General features: G+C 42.6%; 1 protein-coding gene across 6 annotated transcripts in view; it reads right to left on the bottom strand.

Moving 5' to 3' along the window:
- Window positions 1-17,915, bottom strand: part of GALNT11 (polypeptide N-acetylgalactosaminyltransferase 11) — an 81,645-nt gene that overhangs the window by 30,907 nt on the left and 32,823 nt on the right. For 4 of the 6 annotated variants that reach the window (XM_039524520.1, XM_039524519.1, XM_039524521.1 and 1 more), the window contains 3 exons: window positions 10,375-10,500; window positions 5,764-6,013; window positions 2,388-2,505 (listed from right to left, as the gene is read on the bottom strand). In XM_039524520.1, the coding sequence (XP_039380454.1) occupies window positions 2,388-2,505; window positions 5,764-6,013; window positions 10,375-10,500 (494 nt within the window). Of the gene's footprint in view, window positions 1-2,009; window positions 2,075-2,387; window positions 2,506-3,634; window positions 3,915-5,763; window positions 6,014-10,374; window positions 10,501-17,915 lie in introns of those variants that run through there. The other 2 variants (XR_005594066.1, XR_005594067.1) reach the window with 2 other exon arrangements.

Raw genomic sequence — 17,915 nt, 5'->3', positions numbered from 1 at the left:
TTTTTAGGGTTGTTCAAAATAAAATGTTGCAAGCAGTTTTTAAAAACATCGCATATTTTCTCCCACTCTCCTTTCTATTAGAAAGAGCCACAAAGTTTTCCAAGCTTTCAATATTTAGTTTTCAGACAAAAGACCAAACATAGAACATTTCAGGACAAAAGCGAAAGTTTAGAAAGTTATAGGTGACAATACAGGTTAACCCAGTACTGCAGACAAGGCTTAAGTATACAGGTCCAACCCCGATAGCGTGGACATAGTGATACTGGTATAGAAGTGCTTTATAACAGTATAGCTATTCCCATACAGGTAGGGCACCTTTATACCAGTATCACTGTGTCCACACTAGGACTTGTACAAGTATAACTATAAATTGGTTTAAAAAAAAAAATCACACCTCTCACAGTCATACTGGTATAACTTTTAAGTGTAGACCAGGCATTAAAATGGACTATTTATTTATTATTTATTATTACTAATAAGGTTAATTATTTAACCTTGACTTCAGCATCCCTACTGCTACCGTACATGTGTGCACACAGTAACCTGTGTGACTGACTAATCAGGATGATGATCTCTCCTGTCCATTTCAGAGTATCCCCAAAAACTTAATAAGTACATTTTTTCTCCACCTTAATAGAACAACCTCTGCTAAGCAAACGTTGCTAAGTCCTATAAGTGGTTGTTTGCAACAGGTTTTCCATACGTGCTGTATGCAGACACATATACATGTGTGTGACATGTAATCCCTTTTGGGTGCAGGAATTAAAATGTTTGCCCTACTTTACCTTCTCTCTGGTAAGTAAAATTCAGGCATTTTAAGGCCAGAAAAGACCAGATTGATGATCTAGTCTGACCTACATAACACAGGCCAGAGAATGTCAACCAATAATTCCTGCATTAAGCCCGTAACTTCTAGTTGAGCTAAACACCTGTTTTAGAAAGATATCCAATTTTTGATTTGCATCTTGCTTCCGTTCTGAGTTTTTCCTAACTTCAGCTTCCAGCCACTGGATTTTGTTATGTGTTTGTCTGCTATACTAAAGAGCCCTTGACTCTCAGAAATCTTCTCCCAAGTAGGTACTTACAGACTCATCAAATCACCTCTTCACCTCCTCTTGGATAAGATAAATAGATTGAGCTTCCTAAGTCTCTCACTGGAAAGCAGATTTTCCAGGCCCTAAATTCTTCTAACAACTCTATTCTGAATCCTTTCCAATTTTTCAAGTAGGCATGCTGTACTTGGACACAGTATTTCAGTAACAATTTCATCAATGCTGTATAGCGGTAACCACCTCCCTCCTTCTACTCAATATGCTCCTTCTTATACATCCAAGGATTGAGTTAGGCCTGTAGCCACAGCATCACCACACGAGCCCCAATTCAGTTGGTTTTCCACCATAACCCCAAATTTGTTTTCAAAGTCACTGATTTCCAGTGTTCAGCTCGACATCCTGTAAATGTGACCTATGTTCTTTGTCCCTATCACGACTCAATTTGCAAACAGATTTGTTTGAAGTATTTTTATTTTGTGCAGCAGGGGCTAAGAAACATTTGCCAGTGCTCATTTCCTTAATAAGTCCCTGCCTCATATTTGTCCATAGCTAAAGACTGAATCAACATACCTTATAAACTCAAAGGTGCCTACTACTACTTGTCTGAAAGAAGTTCAGAACAGTTTAATTATTTTTAAATCTCTACCCTGTGAGCAAAGAGGAGATAAATGTAAAACAAGCCTAATGAACCAACTACAGTAGAACCTGCTGACAGTAACTTTCTGCCCATCTTTCTTCAACAGCTCTGAGACTAATCTTCTGCATGATCCCTAATTTGTACAGTACCTGTCTAAACTGTGTTTCAAGCTCCTCTGAGGATTCTAGCATGTGTGTAAAGCCCCTATAAGCCTATAGAAATGTTATATAAATAAACCTGTTTATATTAAAAGGGCATCTGGCAGCTTGAAGTCGAGACAATTTCACAAACTGAGTTAAACGTCGTTTCACACAGTGTACCTGCCCATGTCTCCTCCTGCCAAATTTGTCGTTTTATAAACCATATTAAGCGTCTCTCTCTCTCTCTCCATATGCCGTGTGAAAGACCCAGACAAACAAAAGGGGAAAATGTAAAAGTTAGTAAAGATAAATGCTATAGAATAAAAGTCAAAAGGGAGAACATTTTCCCCCACTTTAAACTTCCAGTTACAATCAAATTAGTTGTAACAGTAGTGGGTCAGAAACTTCAGAGTGTTATTTTGTAAGCTGAAAGCATCCTTTGAAAGGAAAATGAAGGCCCCATATAGCTTCAATATGCAAATAGCAATTCCAGTGCTACTGAATCTCTGCTCAGGTAAGGGAACAAGTAAAGCACCTACTGTAATACAAACCAATTACCCGAAATGATATTTCTAGATTTTCTCCTCCCCAGATGTCCATACCACTATCATACTGTCCAAGTTCATTGAAGTATTCTCTATCCATAGCAAACAAGCCCCCTGCCATAGTAGGTGACCTAGAAGAGGAAAAAGTTAAAAATGAGATTCCATTGTCTACACACTCATTTTAATAAAAAAAGTTACTCTAGCTTAATCATCAAGTCCCCAGTCCTATTACTGGATCCGGATGGTTGGACCCTATTGACTACGACTGCAGGATTGAAGTTATCAGATCAGGTCTCAAAAGATCCTATAATGTATTTATTTTTAAAGGAAAGTGTATAAATATGATCTGCGATCTCTCACTGTTCCATCACATAGAACTGTACAACATACATTTATTTGATGTGTACCTTTAAATAGCACTAAGTTAATGCAAGCGAGGTAACTTTTAGTTTGTGCCCACAGCACCCACACGGGGGAGTTACAGCACAGTATGCTAGTGCACACTGCCATCCACACGCCCGTTGTCCAAAATGCAGGGCTATGAAGACAAGCCCTCAGTCTTCCTTCAGACACAAATAGCTGGCTGCATAGAAGCCAAATTACTCTTTTGCAATGAGATCATCAGCGTAAGTGCACTGCAACCCTGCCTAGTATCCAGTCAGATTATATTTTTGGCTCTTTAGCTCTGATGCAGTACCTACATTTTCTGGTTACTTGACTATGTTGCTCTTAATCTGAAATGTATGGATGTACTTGTTCATTATACGTACAAATGTACAGTGATGTGTGTACAAATCAAAATGTTTGTGTATCTCCCCCTCATGAACAAAGGGCTAATATAGGCTGGTCCTGACCTGACTGGAGAAAAAAATAATACATTGCAGTGTACACTGTAGTTACTGGTATCACCTGAAAGAAGTAATAATCCCCTTTCTATGTGAAACAAGGATCAAGCTTAAAGTACACAACCCAATAAACCTAATGGGGTGTAATTAAATTATTTATCTTGTCTCACAAGCTGAATTTAAAATCAGGAGTACTGATGTTTCATCATTAATAAAATCATCAGGTTATCCCCCAATTGTTATAACTCTTCTACAGTTGAGTATTTGTTCTCTCCGGAGGTTTTCCAGTTCTTTGTCCCTTCTATGCAATGCCTCTTATGTAGCATTTTTACTATAGCAATATATTTTGTAAACATCTGTATATTAGTTACTATTCTACAACCTACATCCTAAACTGCTCCTGTATGACCAATACCTCTTTTTATAAGCAGGAAGTCCCTGTCTGCTATTGCCCTGGCAAAGTGTAAGGTGTGGGGGGCGGGGAGGGAAGAGCAGTCCATGCAAACATGCCATATGGCAGTGGCTAGACACAGGCATTCCACAATCCTAGTCAGTAAAAATGCAATAAAAGTGTCCAGGGTAAGCAGCCCTAAGTCTGGATTCCCCTGTTTGTTCTGACATGGTCTTCTGCTGTAGGATTCGTCCCTCTAACATCTGGGTAGAGAAGAATCCAGAACATTTGGATTATGAAGGTTCTAAATAGATGACAAAACAAAAAGCTTTCCATTAGGTGGAAAGTGATATTCAGAGATTTTAAAAAACAACTTGTAGAATATTGTTTAAGCAATGCGAGAGCTTCTCTAAATAGGAAAGTCATGCTCAAACTCAGGAAATTTTGTCATCGTAGACAATGGGACTCCATTTAGGTATCAACGTTTTCTCTGGGCTCAATCCCAGAATCCTTGGAAGACAGTGGCAGCTCTGCCTACACAGAGGACTACATCTTCAGGCATATGGTGGATTATCTCTAATCAAGGTTCTTAATTTAAAATTCTCTTTGATGGATCTTCTCCAGTTTTCTCCCATGTGTCGTCTTCTTCTAACTTCAGAAATACCTGCAGTGATCTTTTCCCAAACAGATTATTGCTGAGCCAGTTTATTAAGAAACAACATGAGAAGTTTCTTGGCTTCCTTAGATCAAGCCTTGTGATGGGAAAACCTGATGTGGAAAACCTGATGCACACAGTCTTCAAATCACAGCAGAAAATCCAGTGTTGGAGCCGCTTATGTCAGCTTGAAGCATTGTTAAATTCACATTCTAAGGGCAGAGGAGGATAAGAACACACAGCCAGGTTTCAGAGCCCATCCCAGCGATAAAATGTAATAAAGCACTAACATTCTGCCAGAAATTAGTTTAATTGTTTTGATGAACTTAAAGCTTCCTTTTTATGAAGTCAACCTAGTGCCAATGAACGGTGCTGTATTAACAGCCCGAGAGACTGAAGACCTCTAAACTAGAGAACATATGCAACATATCAGCTTCTCTACATTGCTCTGCCAACTTCAGCCTTGCTCTTGGAGGGATTTCTCTGTACAAGCCCTTTCTACTTCAGTGCCTAGTGAATATCTGCCCTCTCTGCTAAGACAAAGTTTCCAAAGGTGGTGGCAATTTTATAACATGGACACATCCAGAAGGAATTGGACTGCTACTGTTTATTTCTGATAGGCCACCAGACACCTATTGTATGGTAGAAACATCCAAGAAAGTGCTGCCAAGTCCTAGTGCTCATCTTTACTCAGGCTTTTGCCTTGAAGCATGACCCTGGGAAGCACTTCAGGCCGGACTCAAAGGGTTGACCATAGAAGGATAGATGATTTCAACGCATTCACCACAAAGCTCGATGGCGTGGCTAATGGTTTGAGGCAGCTTTTGCATCCATGCATGATGAAGTAGAAAGCTTTATGCCAAGATAAATGCTAATCTAAAAGAAAAAAAAAATTAAAAGCTATCTGAATGGAAAGAACGGAATCTTGACATGAAAGCTCTTGAGTAAAACTGGTACAACAGTTCTATCATTGACCGCGACACTTGCCTTCTTGTTACAAAAAAATGAAAGAATTTTCCAAAGCTAGCATTTCGTTAACATTTGGCCTCGGAAGTTCCAGAGCTCATGCCAGATGGATACGCAGCATATCACTATGGCACAGTTGATAATCAAAATAACCATCATTAAGGCAAACATACCCCAATACATAGTTCTAATATTATGGTACTGGATAGTACATATTTAATACAGAATAGCCTGTAAACTCTTCACACAGATCACATCTTATCTGTCCGTAGAGCACCATGGCAAATGTGGTGCTATATAAATCTCTAAAAAGGTGTTTTTCTTGCCCTTTAAAAGCAGGCAAATTAGGCAAAGCTAGCGTTTTCCTGTTGTTAAAGTTTAATTTTCTCTTAAACTAACTCAATAAAAATGAAGAGACAGACAGGCCCTTGGCAATGTAAGTCTGCTTTTAAAGATTTATGAGCTGGTCTCTATTTACCACATGTTACTTATCATTGTCAGCTTGCTTCCCAACAGGCAGCAGAAATCTTACTTGATTGGCGCAGTGGCTCCCTCAGGTCCTTCTAATTCTGACAAAGGAACAAGATCCCATTTAAAGTGCAGACCCCAGTTGAACCCTCCACGCACAACTGGGGAAGAGCTGTAGATAAGCGTGTCAGCGCTGATTATGTCAATCACAGGGCACACCACTGTCTTGCGGTCTTCTCTGATTGGAGTCAGCAGAGGTTGTAGCCACATCTCATTCACTTCACAATGGCTGTCCAGGAACACCAGCACTTTTCCTGAGAAGAACAAAAAACATACAAAATATGCAGGTCTGTGATAACACTAAACATATATACACAAATTATTTCTATCAGAGGACTGAAAGCATACACAATGGAGGAAGATATAATCCCAATCTAGAGGAGATGACTATCTAAAGAAATCCACTGGGATATATTGCATTGTAAAGACAGCAGCACTTTTACAGGTATTGGTACCAAATTTATCAACTATAGGTGGGGAGGGGGGAATACAATCTCCAAATAAAACCTTGACAGTAGCAATCATCTGAGTCCACTGCTGCTAAAGGGTTTCCCGCAGAGAAATCTTACCATCTAGCCTGAAGGAGCAGAGTACAGAACTTTACTATCGGCAGTAATACTGATTACAAAGTAATATATATAATTCTACATATACTGCACAGACTGTGAGAGAAGCACAGTGCAATAACAATAAAGGGAAGCACTTCTGACTCCCCTGCTGTGAAAATGAAACAACTCTTCTTCCACCCTCACTCTAACAATTTTTAATTACTGCATTTATTCTGTTCCAGCTCCCATTAAAGTCCAAGGAAGTCCTTGTGTTGAGTTCAATGAGACCTGGATCAGGCCATTAATGCAGGTATTTTTTCGCAGCTCAAAGAGGTTCTCCACCACCCTGATAAGGCCCAGAGGATTCTCTCCTACCACAATAAACCTCAACACCAATCCTCAAAAAGCCAAACAAAGAAAGCATCCCCTTGTCTGACAGCTGGACATGAGTAGCCAGAGGGGTGGAAGACTCTGAAGAGCAGATATCACAAGCCAATTAAGTACCAAAAGAGACTACCAAAAAAGCTCCACAAGGAGTGTTGCACAGTCTCACTCATGCAACAGAGAATCCGTGGAGACCTTAGGTATAATGCAGGAGAAGGTAATCAGAAGACACTCATGGTCTGATAAGCATATAAGGAACCTCTCAAGAAGAAAATACCATTCATTCAGCTAGTTCACAGACAAACTTAAGTTTCACATTATCAATCTTGGCTATTCACATTTAAAGTAATTTCTTACTCAAATGTGCAGTTATTCATAACATTTCCTTTGGCAGAGTTTCATATTTTGGTAAGCATTTTAGCCAGATTCAGTGCTATACTGCCATACACACACACAAACTTTATACATATATGAAACAAATACACACACAGACCACTTAAATTCCAAGTCTGAGCCTGACCACACACCAGTTTTACACTGGTGTATCGCAGATCCATGGAGTTTAAGGCCACAAGGGACCATTATAATGATCAAGCCCTATCTCCTGCATAATACGGCAACAGAATTTCAAGCCTGTCAAGAGAAATTTGGGATCCCGGTGCGTCATATTTGCTGCGGCCCCGCCCCCTCCTATTTGATTTTATTTGCACTGATGTTAGACATTTTGGGGATCCCCTTGAGCTCAGGGTCCCAGCACAATTATCCCCTCTTTGTCCTCTCTCATTAGCCCTGCACCCAGTAATGCGTGATGTAAGAGCAAAGTCAGGGCCAAAATTATTAGGGCCAGATTCTGCTAGTCTTACTCACATTAAGTAACACCCTACTCACTCCTTGTAAGAGCCATCAGTTTGTGTGGGACTATTCGCCGCAATTAGAGATGTTAAAATCTGGACCATTGGGAATAAAAGAGCAATCTCCAGGTTTAGTCAGTGTAAAAATTATTCTGAAATTTTATTTTAGAAGAGAAAAACGATGTGATATTGGGATAATTGAGCAGAGATGGGAGAGGACTTGATACATATCATGGTGAAGAGAGTGGTACATGAACCAGATACAGAGAGAGGTAACAAGTAATTATCAAGTCAATAACTTATTAACTTCAATAGTGATTTTCTTCTGGATCATGCTATTACAATGCTAACAAGTAACAGACTAATTTAGAAATTATCTTGTAGCACACAGTTTCTCACATGCCAAAGAATTTATCCATGATGTACATTAATATAAAATATACCCTGGGTACATAAAGCACAGATATATTCTATCCCAATTAACTGCTGTAATGACGACTGAAATACCACAGGTGAGAAGTAGCTCAACAATGCATGTGAATTAGGAGATTACTCAGGAGTTTTTCTAAAGTGCCTTAATGAGAAAGCAAAATACCTCACAGTTGTCAAGCTGTCACTTGAGGCAAAGTATTCTGCATGTACGTTATCCAATATATAATGAGCTGGGCTCTCAAGTTGCAGAGGGAAAATCCTACACTGTTTTACCAAAGTTCGTGAACCACTGTTGCTCTTCTCAATTAGAGCAAATTAATCTAAATTAATTGAAACACATTTACTGCAAAAGTAAATTGCCTTATTGTTTTAATTTTGATAAGATTTAAAAGGGACACCTGGGTCAATTTGGGCCCCAAATTTAGATTATATAAAAAGGTTGAGGTTTTTTTTGTTTTTTTGTTTTTTAAAAAACACATGCAGAAGCAAAATTCTGCCTTCACTTACACAGTGTAAATCTGCTGAAATCAACTGATTTATTCTGGATTTACATGCACGTGAGGGCAGGTTCTGGCCAACACTGCTAAGTACCGACTAATCTTTGTGCCTCTTGTTTCTTGTAGGGGGAGCTAAAATACATGAAGGGTGCTTAAAAGGTATTCAGATGGTGGACTTCCATGACTCAAGCTGAAAGCTTCAATTTATTTTCTTCATTAGCAAAAAAATTCTTTATTTTCCCATAAATGAAATCCCTGCTACGTGTAAGAAAGCTAATTATACGGAACTTGTGTGAAATACAATCTGTCAACACCACTTCTTATGACCGGCTGCCTGAGCAGTCAGCACTAAACTGGGAGGAGTGGTAGATTCGCTGGAGTGTAGGGATAGGGTCCAGAGTGACTTAGATAAATTGGAGGATTGGGCCAAAAGAAATCTGATGAGGTTCAACAAGGACAAGTGCAGAGTCCTGCACTTAGGAAGGAAGAATCCTATGCACTCCTACAAGCTGGAGACCAACTGGCTAAGCAGCAGTTCTGCAGAAAAGGACCTGCAGATTACAGGGACGAGAAGCTGGACATGAGTCAGCAGTGTGCCCTTGTTGCCAAGGCAGCCAACGGCATATTGGGCTGTATTAGTAGGAGCATTGCCAGCAGATGGAGGGAAGCAATTATTCCCCTCTATTCGGCAGTGGTGAGGCCACATCTGGAGTATTGCGTCCAGTTTTGGTCCCCACACTACAGAAGGGATGTGGACAAATTGGAGAGAGTCGAGAGGAGGGCAACAAAATTGATCAGGGGGCTGTGGCACATGACTTATGAGGAGATGCTGAGAGAACTGGGGTTATTTAGTCTGCAGAAGAGAAGAGTGAGGGGAGATTTGATAGCAGCCTTCAACTACCTGAAGGGGGGTTCCAAAGAGGATGGAGCTCGGCTGTTCTCAGTGGTGACAGAACTGGAAGCAATGGTCTCAAATTGCAGTGGGGGAGGTCTAGGTTGGATATCAGGAAACACTATTTCACTAGGAGGGTGGAAGCACTGGAGTGGGTTACCTAGGGAGGTGGTGGAATCTCCATCCTTCAAGGTTTTTAAGGCCTGGCTTGACAAAGCACTAGCTGGGATGATTTAGTTGGTGTTGGTCCTGCTTTGAGCAGGGGGTTGGACTAGATGATCTCCAGAGGTCTCATCCAACCTTAATAGACTATGATTCAGGTAAAGCCAGAGTCATGATCTACTTTTGTTTTATAGGAAAAAACGGTTCCCTAATCCTGCCCAGGTTTCCAAACTCAGCAAAGTGAAAGAATGATCACATCCAGTGGCCACTTACTCTTCTCAAAGCTTCCCTTTCATTTATTATGTACTGAGTATGACTCTTTTGAAGGCACTTCATTTCTAGCAAGCTGCCATATCTTGTGTGGACAGCTTTATTTGAACAGTTAAACCGGTAAATGCACTTTAACCTAGGAAGTTTTTAATCCATCGACTGCCACTGAATAAAGCTGGAGTAACTAAATACAAAATAAATACCGATAAATTTTGTAGGAAAGAGTACCAAGATGGCTCAGTGATTTTTATCTGAACTGACATGAGCTCAAACACACATAAAAAACACCAAACAGTGAAAAATAAGTGATGCTAAGGACTGACTTATAGGAAATCTGACCAATTCTCTGCCCCTTATCCATCAAGAGATTGCTGTATAGGCAGTAAGTTCAGTCCACTAAAGGAAAGCAAGTGCATCACATTACTCAACATCATCCCCTTTACCTAAACAAAAAGCACTACTGATGATCACCATATGGAATATGTCAGATACTCCTTGGCTGGACGGATTGTGGCTACAACACAGGTGCTGCCTAGGTGTATGGTGAAAGGATTAAAGGAAGGAAAAGACAGGGTATACCTGTAGCATGAGATGCTCCAATCATTCTTCCTCGAATCAGCCCCTCTCGCTTTTCATTTCTTACCAGTTTTGTGTTTCTTGGAAGATTTTTTTTGATATATTCTTCTAGGTCTTTTTTCAACTCAACTGCAAACAAGAGAACAAATACAGGAAGCAAATTTAGTCATAGCTTCACTGCAGTTGCATGTAGAATAAAAACAGCAAAACTGTGTAGCATGCAGAGTGATCGAAAAGCTCCTTTAGAAGTTCTACACTTTGTTAGTTGACAACCTTCAACATGAATTCTGTTCAATTTCAATGAAGTCATTCCAGGTAGTACACCCAGTCCTAAGTCCCCTTGCCACTTTTTGTAGCTTTGCAATCATGTTACCCTATTACGTGTTTCTCTTTCCCCTGCTGCTGTGTCAGACATCTATGCAACAAAATGGCAACTGGCTATACAGGGAAAAGAATGTAACTGGCCACGTGCTGTGTGCTGACAGTGCAGCCTATCATGCTGACCAATTTGCCTCAATGTTTCCTTGTTCCTGTATAGATCTGTCTGTATCCACCTACTGTCTCTTGTTTTATACCTAGATTGTCAGCATTTTGGAGCAGAGACCATCTTGTTTTGCTCTGTGTTTGCACAGTACCAAGCACAATGAGGTCCTTGTCTATGACTTGGGTTTCTAGGTTAATGAACACAAAAAGGAATATTTCTCTCTCTCTAATCTCTTTCCAGTGTAGCTGTCTTAGGTGTTTATTTGTAGCAATAGCAGATAAATCACACAACTGTCCAAAAGTGTTGTAGTGATCCTTGTAGGACACTGCTAACTTACACTAAAATAAACCTTGATGCCTTCGAAGGGGAAAACATCTATCGTCAACTCAACAGGTATGGATAATGAAAGCATTGGTCCATCTTTTTCTCTGCTTTTGCAAAAAAAAGTCTCACAGATATGCAAAGTAGTTTATGACTCCGATTGCAAATGGTAACCTTTCCAAAACCAAAGGAGGATCAAAACACCCCAGACAAAGCACATGCTTTGGAAGGAGAGCAGAAATCATTATTATAGCCTGTAATTACTACTGTAACACAAGTATATAATGATGGTAAAAGGCATTGTACTTCCTCAATCTTTTCAATGCCAACCTTTCCCACATAAAGGAAAGGCAGGCAGCAGGCTACGGTCATTGGGGAAAGGGACTGATGAAAGCCATAATACTGGAGAAGAGTAACTGAGCACACAGAGACATGGAAAAGAACAAATGAAGTCATAGTGCAACAGCCAGCCGGGATATTACAAGGACCAGAGTTAGCTAGACATCAGTTATAAAAGAACAGCAAAGTCATCATCAACAGGATTAATACATCAATGGAATGGATGAAGAAGGCAAAATGGAGCATTCTTACAATGAACGAAACACTTCTTTATCAGGGAGATGGTCAAGAAGCAAAAAAGGAATTCCTGATACCGTCTTTATATATTATACAAACAGAACAGTGGCCATACTGGGTCAGACTATGGTCCATCTGGCCCAGCATCCTGCCTCAAACAGTGGCCTATACCAGAGCTTCAGGGGGAGCATGCAGAATAGGGCAATTACAGAGTGATCCACCCATCTTCACTCCTGGCTTCTTAGGGGATGTCTACACTGCAATGTAAGTCCATGCTTGAGCTCAGAATCCAGCCTAAACCCCCACCCCCTTCTGTCTACACTGCAATTGCACTAAACCAGGGCTCAGACCCAGCTTGAGTCAAGCCAGGAGCCAGGATCTGAGCCCTATTGCTTTGCAGTGTAGATGCAGCCCCGCTTGATTTGGGTCCTGGGAATCATCTAGAAATATCCCACAATTCCATGGGACAACTTCTTTAGTGCTTTTTATCCCAACAACCTGCAATCCACTGTATTGAAAAAAGAACTCTCACACACACACACACACACAGGCAAATGGCAGCAGTTCAGGTCCACATTCACCCCTTCTCATCTGATCACCATTCTGCAAGCACACCATCAGAGCGCCTCCTGGGTTTGCAACGGAGAGTGAACCAATCAAGCCTTTGCAAAGCAAGTGGCTTCCTTGTCACAGGAGCACTGCCAGATTTTGACGAACCTCTGGTGCAAAGCCCATAAAACTGTGGACTTCAGAAAAAGCACTGAGAATGACCAGCCGTAACAGCAAATAGTTAAAAAGCTGGCAGCTCTGCAGATTTTCCGGACAGGTGATCAGTGCAGAAAGCGCATGAAGAGGCTGAAGAGTGAGTGCAGGAAGACAAAAACTGCACATCAGGGAACTTGCCCGTTTTATGAGGACTTTGACTGGATCCTGGGCAGTGCGCCCAGCACAGAGCCAACCATGGTTCATGGTGACCTGGTCAGCCAGGATGATGCCCTGCTGGCCCCTGAATCCAGCATGAAGGCTGACAGGAGCCAGCAGCAGGCTCCCAGTGAACAGCATGAAGTGACTTTAAATGAAACCAGTCCCAGAGCAGGCTGTGGATGAGGCTCAACTGCAAATTCTCAGTCCCTAATTGGAAGAACTCTTTGATCGTCTCCCGTGGAACAGCCCACTACAGAGCCTGCAGAGAACCTGGTAGAGACAGAAGCTGCCCCAGAGCCTGGGAAGTGTATGACTCAAAGTGTACTATTACCATAATGGAGGGACTTCTGCTGTAAGAAGCAATGCAAAAATGATAAGACCCAGCTACCAGCATTTAGCCACTAATGGCTGACTATATCACAGCACCCAGGCCTCCCTCTCCCCCTCTTCCTCCTCCCGACCCACCACATGGAGCTCAAAATGGTGACTTGGAATTTCAAACACTCATCAACAGCTGTAAAGGTTATTTTAAATGTTGTCTTAGAGGTTTGCTAGGGTCATTTGTGTTTTCCTGTCAATAAGATGATATCATTCCTCCTGGGTCCATGCTATCGCCTGTGAACTGTGTGTGTGAGAGTGAGAGAGAGGAAAAAAAAAACCAGTATACTATTTCCAAATCTATTCCTTTTCAGTTCGAGTGTAGTGTCAGTTATTTCTCAGAACTGTGCCGGGTGGAGTAAACAGGCAGATTTCGGTGTGTTTGCGTGCAGCCATAACAGGGTACGCCATATGTGAGCTAACACAGCATCATGTTAATTCCCTCATGGCTTCTGACCCAATCCTGCCTGCTGATAGCTGCAAACTTTTCCTGAAGCAAGAACTCCAGGTAGTTAGTCACACTGCTGGGAAGAGCATATTTTCCAAGCCCCCCCAGTATAGCTGACTAGCTCACTCCACTCACAGATGTGCTGTTCAGTGACTATTAGTTGGAATACTGCTGCATACACTGCAGGTTTTCCTCCAGCAGCTTGGAATAACATCTCCCTTTGCCAATAGAGCACCACAAAAACTGTTATGTCTTCCAAAATATGAAAGGCCTGAAGTGATAGAAAAAACATTTGCAGAGAGAGCACTAAACACCCCTTCATACGGCAATTAGTTATGACATTTTTATGAAACAGAATAAAGGTTATCATTTTAACCTGACCATTGTCTCTGCATTTCTGTAACTGCGATTAACCAGGCTGTGTCCAGAGACTGTAGGAGTACTGATGCATCCCTTTCACAATGTGTGTTGGTTCAGTTTAGGAATGTTACATTTTATGCCCTTGAGATTCCACAATAATTAACTCTATGCTCCTTCACTGAGCTACTTTAGACAATAACCCTCTGTGTCTTGTCCTGTTTCAGGCCCCTCAACTTGCCTGCCGTTCTTCAGGAACTCCGTCCCTGGCCCAATGTACCTTCCCGGAACGTTCCAAAAGGAAGCATTTCTGTGACGAAATTACGGAATCCGGTTGATGCTCTTGAGAGGACAGACCAGCAGGTCCAGTATCAGAAGAAGAGGGACGAAAGATGGGAACAACGGCATGCTGACAGGCAGGAGGAAAGTGAGGATCACCGCCCAGGTGAAGGACAGGTTTTCAGCAAGGGAGCTGGCAATTGCAAAGCAGTTCCACTAACCCTGAAGTCCCAGTAACCCTGAGCTTACATTGCGGTGTAATCATACCCTTAGAAAGACAAGGTGGGCAAGGCAATATCTTTTATTGAACCAACTTCTTTTGGAGAGAGAGACAAGCGTACACAGAGCTCTTTCTGTCTGGAAAACACACTCATTGTCACAGCTAAATGTAAGGTGGAACAGATTATTTAACATAAACAGTTAACACATTTCAAAGGATCGTTCAAGATGATGTGGCCAGTTAACAATTCTCCCGTCATAGGGGAGAAAGGGGGGGGGGGGGAGGAAGGCAGCTGGCGGGGAAGAGGAGTTGTTAGTGGGTTATAGACGGCCGTAATAAGCCATATATCCAGTATCTCTATTCAGTCTATGTTTTTTAGTGTCTAGCAAAGTTATGAATTTAAGTTCCCAGACTCATCTTTCAAAGGTGTTGTGCAGATTTCCTCTAAGAATGATGACTGAGAGGTCAGAAGAGAGAGAGTGATCACTTTGTGAAGTGTTCATCTACAGGTGAGAGGCTGTTTTTGTCTTATTTTCCTGTGTGAGGTACACCACATTTGTCATAGACACGTGTAGGACCCCGGGATCTTGAAAGGTGTGTTGATCATCATAGCAATGAAATGTGTCTACAGGTTTTGCATCTGTTGTTCTGGCAGGATCAGATGCTGCTTTGAGATGGTGTCCCCTGGTCTGTGGGGAGGAAGCTCATCATTAGAAGCAAGGAGAGGGTTGGTGGCTTCTGGCGGTTAGAGGTTTAGGGTCGCCCCAAGCATGAGGTTGCATTCCTGACCATCCTGTCTAATAGATGGATGCAGGGGCATTGGAAAAAAATTTATGGTCGGGGTGCTGAAAGTGGAAACCATGTCCCTGCACCTCTAGTTCCAGTACCCCTGGATGTACATGGAGCGCAAAACTGTCCATTCACATGAACAAGGCATTTCTTTATAAGGGAGATAGTGAAAAAAACAAAAGGAATTCCAGCTAGTATCTTTACACATTATGAGACTTCAATAAAATCTTATGGATAGCGGATGGGAAGGAAAAGCTGTGAAATACCATGACATCATCCCAGACAGTGAATATATTGAAAGAGCAATAGCTTGTGACTAAGGCCTTCTTAAAACTTCTATAAGAGACACCAGCTGAGTAAATCAAAGGTCTCTATGCTGTCTGCCTCAAGGATGCTATCTGTCCCTGGTCTTAAATATGGTACAATATGCTAAGGAAGGAGTAGGAGCGATGGTTTTGAAGGAAATCTTATAGAGAGTTAGGGATACTCAACATGTGTCATCCCAATAATACTATATAAATGAGTGAGACAGGGCTGTACAAAAAACAGATGAACTTATGAATAGGAACGAAAACTATTGCCTAAACTATTCTTCATTTGATCTAGTATCCCAGGGCAGAGATGGCTATAAGGTTACAGGAAATGGAGAACTCATATGATCAAATTAAAGCAGCAAAGGTTAAACATCAAATTTAACAGAGTGAGGACAAAGGCTTCACATGGGGCTCTGTGGGTGGAGAGAATAGCAAAGAATGCTCCCACCTTTCCCAGTCCCCAGAAGTCTTGGTCCTGCCAAGGAGAAAACAGAGAATAGAAAATCACTACCGCTGCACTACATGGCTGAAGTGATTAGCAGAAGATTCTGCATGTGCCCCAGGACAGCCTCTGAAAACAGTGGAATACAAAAGGTTAGGCCCCAGGGAACCCCTGGAGGGCTTTTTAAGGTAACTTCTGGAACAGAGGTTTAAGACTGCCTTGGCGTCTCTTTCCCCGCTAGAGAAGTTCTTTTGCTTTCTTGTAAGCAGGGCAGGCTGGTTTTGTCTGTTACAGCACCCGAAAGCCACCTCTGCTCCTGAAGGAGAGCTTCTCCCCTCATTCAGGCAAGCAAGGGAGCTCTGGAAATCAACTCCAGTCATTATCTAGCTCTGCCGAGGTAGTGGAGGCTTCTCTCTGTGAGAAAGCAGAAAACTGGCTTCAGGACCCTGTGTGACAGCTGCACTGCAAGAGGCCCAGCTGAGGAAGATGCTTCCCCACCACATTTTCATCTGTTTGGTCTCTTCTTCTTAAGGGAAGAATGGCACCAGTCACAGAGGTCACCTTCTTCTGTGCTTCATCTAGTAAGGTAGGGATTAAAACCAGAGAAGGAGAGGAGGTAGCCTAGAGAGAGAGGGAAAATTCTGGATGGAGATCAACAGATAGAATGATAGCCAAAGTGAGTGAAGAGGGGGAACCCAGTCCCTGAATGGTTTCCAGCTGAGACATAAAATGCCCTATACACTAAAGAAACTTTTCTAAGTTGTTCATGTGTGTAAGGAACTTATTGAGGGAAACCCAAAGTCAAAGACATGAGGTTTGCATGACAGAATGATAAGGCTGAGCAGCAGACCATGTACGACTAGAGGTGAGCAAGTAGGCTGAATTTCATTTCAGATACAATTTCATGAATCTTGCCCTTTTCTCTCATATCCAAATTTCACCTGCCTACAATTCTGGGCACAGCTGATGTTTCAAACAGTCCCAGCATGTAGGTCTTTTCCAGTAACATCAACAGACTAGTACAACTGTTGTTTTTTTTCTAATTAACAAATGCCCAAAAAATCACACCCACAAGCCAAACGGCATCCTCTTCTCTTCACCAGAATTCAGTTCAGTTCTATTATTTATTCCTGGGGGAATTCTGCGCCACTGCATGTGTGCAGAATTCATGTCCCACACAGATTTCTTTGCTTCCCCACAGAAAAATGACTTGCTGACAGGGAAGCAAAGGGAAGCTGCAAGAGCAGTCACACATTACTCCCTAGCAGCGCAGGTACATCATTTCAGGCACCCGGAGCAGCCAGTGGAGAGGTAAATCACCGCAGGGCTGGGGACACCCCAGCCAGTGGCTCCTACCGTGATCTTGGATCAGCTGCTAGTCCCAGCTGGGCTGGAGACAGGAGAGGATGGGGTTTCCTTCCTTTCCCTGCAAGGAGTGGCTGGGGTTGTGTCAGCTCCCGCAGCTGCAGGAAGCTCAGCATCCTCCCCTGTTCCCTATCCCCATCACTCCTCAGCTGTGGTGAGAGGGGCCACTGTACGGGGAGCTGCTCCCGCATCGACACAATCCCCGTGCATCCAGACCTCCCATACACAGATACCCCCTGCCAAGCCTCACCTGGTACATCCAGAACCCCCCTAGCCCTCCATACCCAAACCCCACTCCACTGAACCTCAAACCCTGCATCTGAAGCCCCCCCTGCATCCAGATCCCCACCCCTGCACCCAGACCACTCCCCACTGAGCTCCCTGCACTCAAATCTCCACCCTGATGCCCCACTCCCTGCACCACCCTGAGCCCTCATATCCAGACCCCCATGCCACTGACCTCCAACTAGCTGCACCCAGACTCCCACCCCACCAAGCCCCAGTCCCCCAGCAAGTAGACACCCCCGCTGAAACCCCCACACTTAGACCCTCCGCTGAGCCCCAACCACCTTCACCTGGAAGCCCCTGCAGTGTCCCATTGCCCCTGCACTTGCAACCCCCTCCCAACGAGCCTCTGTGCATCCAGC

The sequence above is a fragment of the Mauremys reevesii genome, linkage group 2 (assembly GCF_016161935.1).
Source record: "Mauremys reevesii isolate NIE-2019 linkage group 2, ASM1616193v1, whole genome shotgun sequence".
Lineage (NCBI taxonomy): Eukaryota > Metazoa > Chordata > Testudines > Geoemydidae > Mauremys > Mauremys reevesii.
This window is presented reverse-complemented; position numbering and strand designations above follow the sequence as displayed.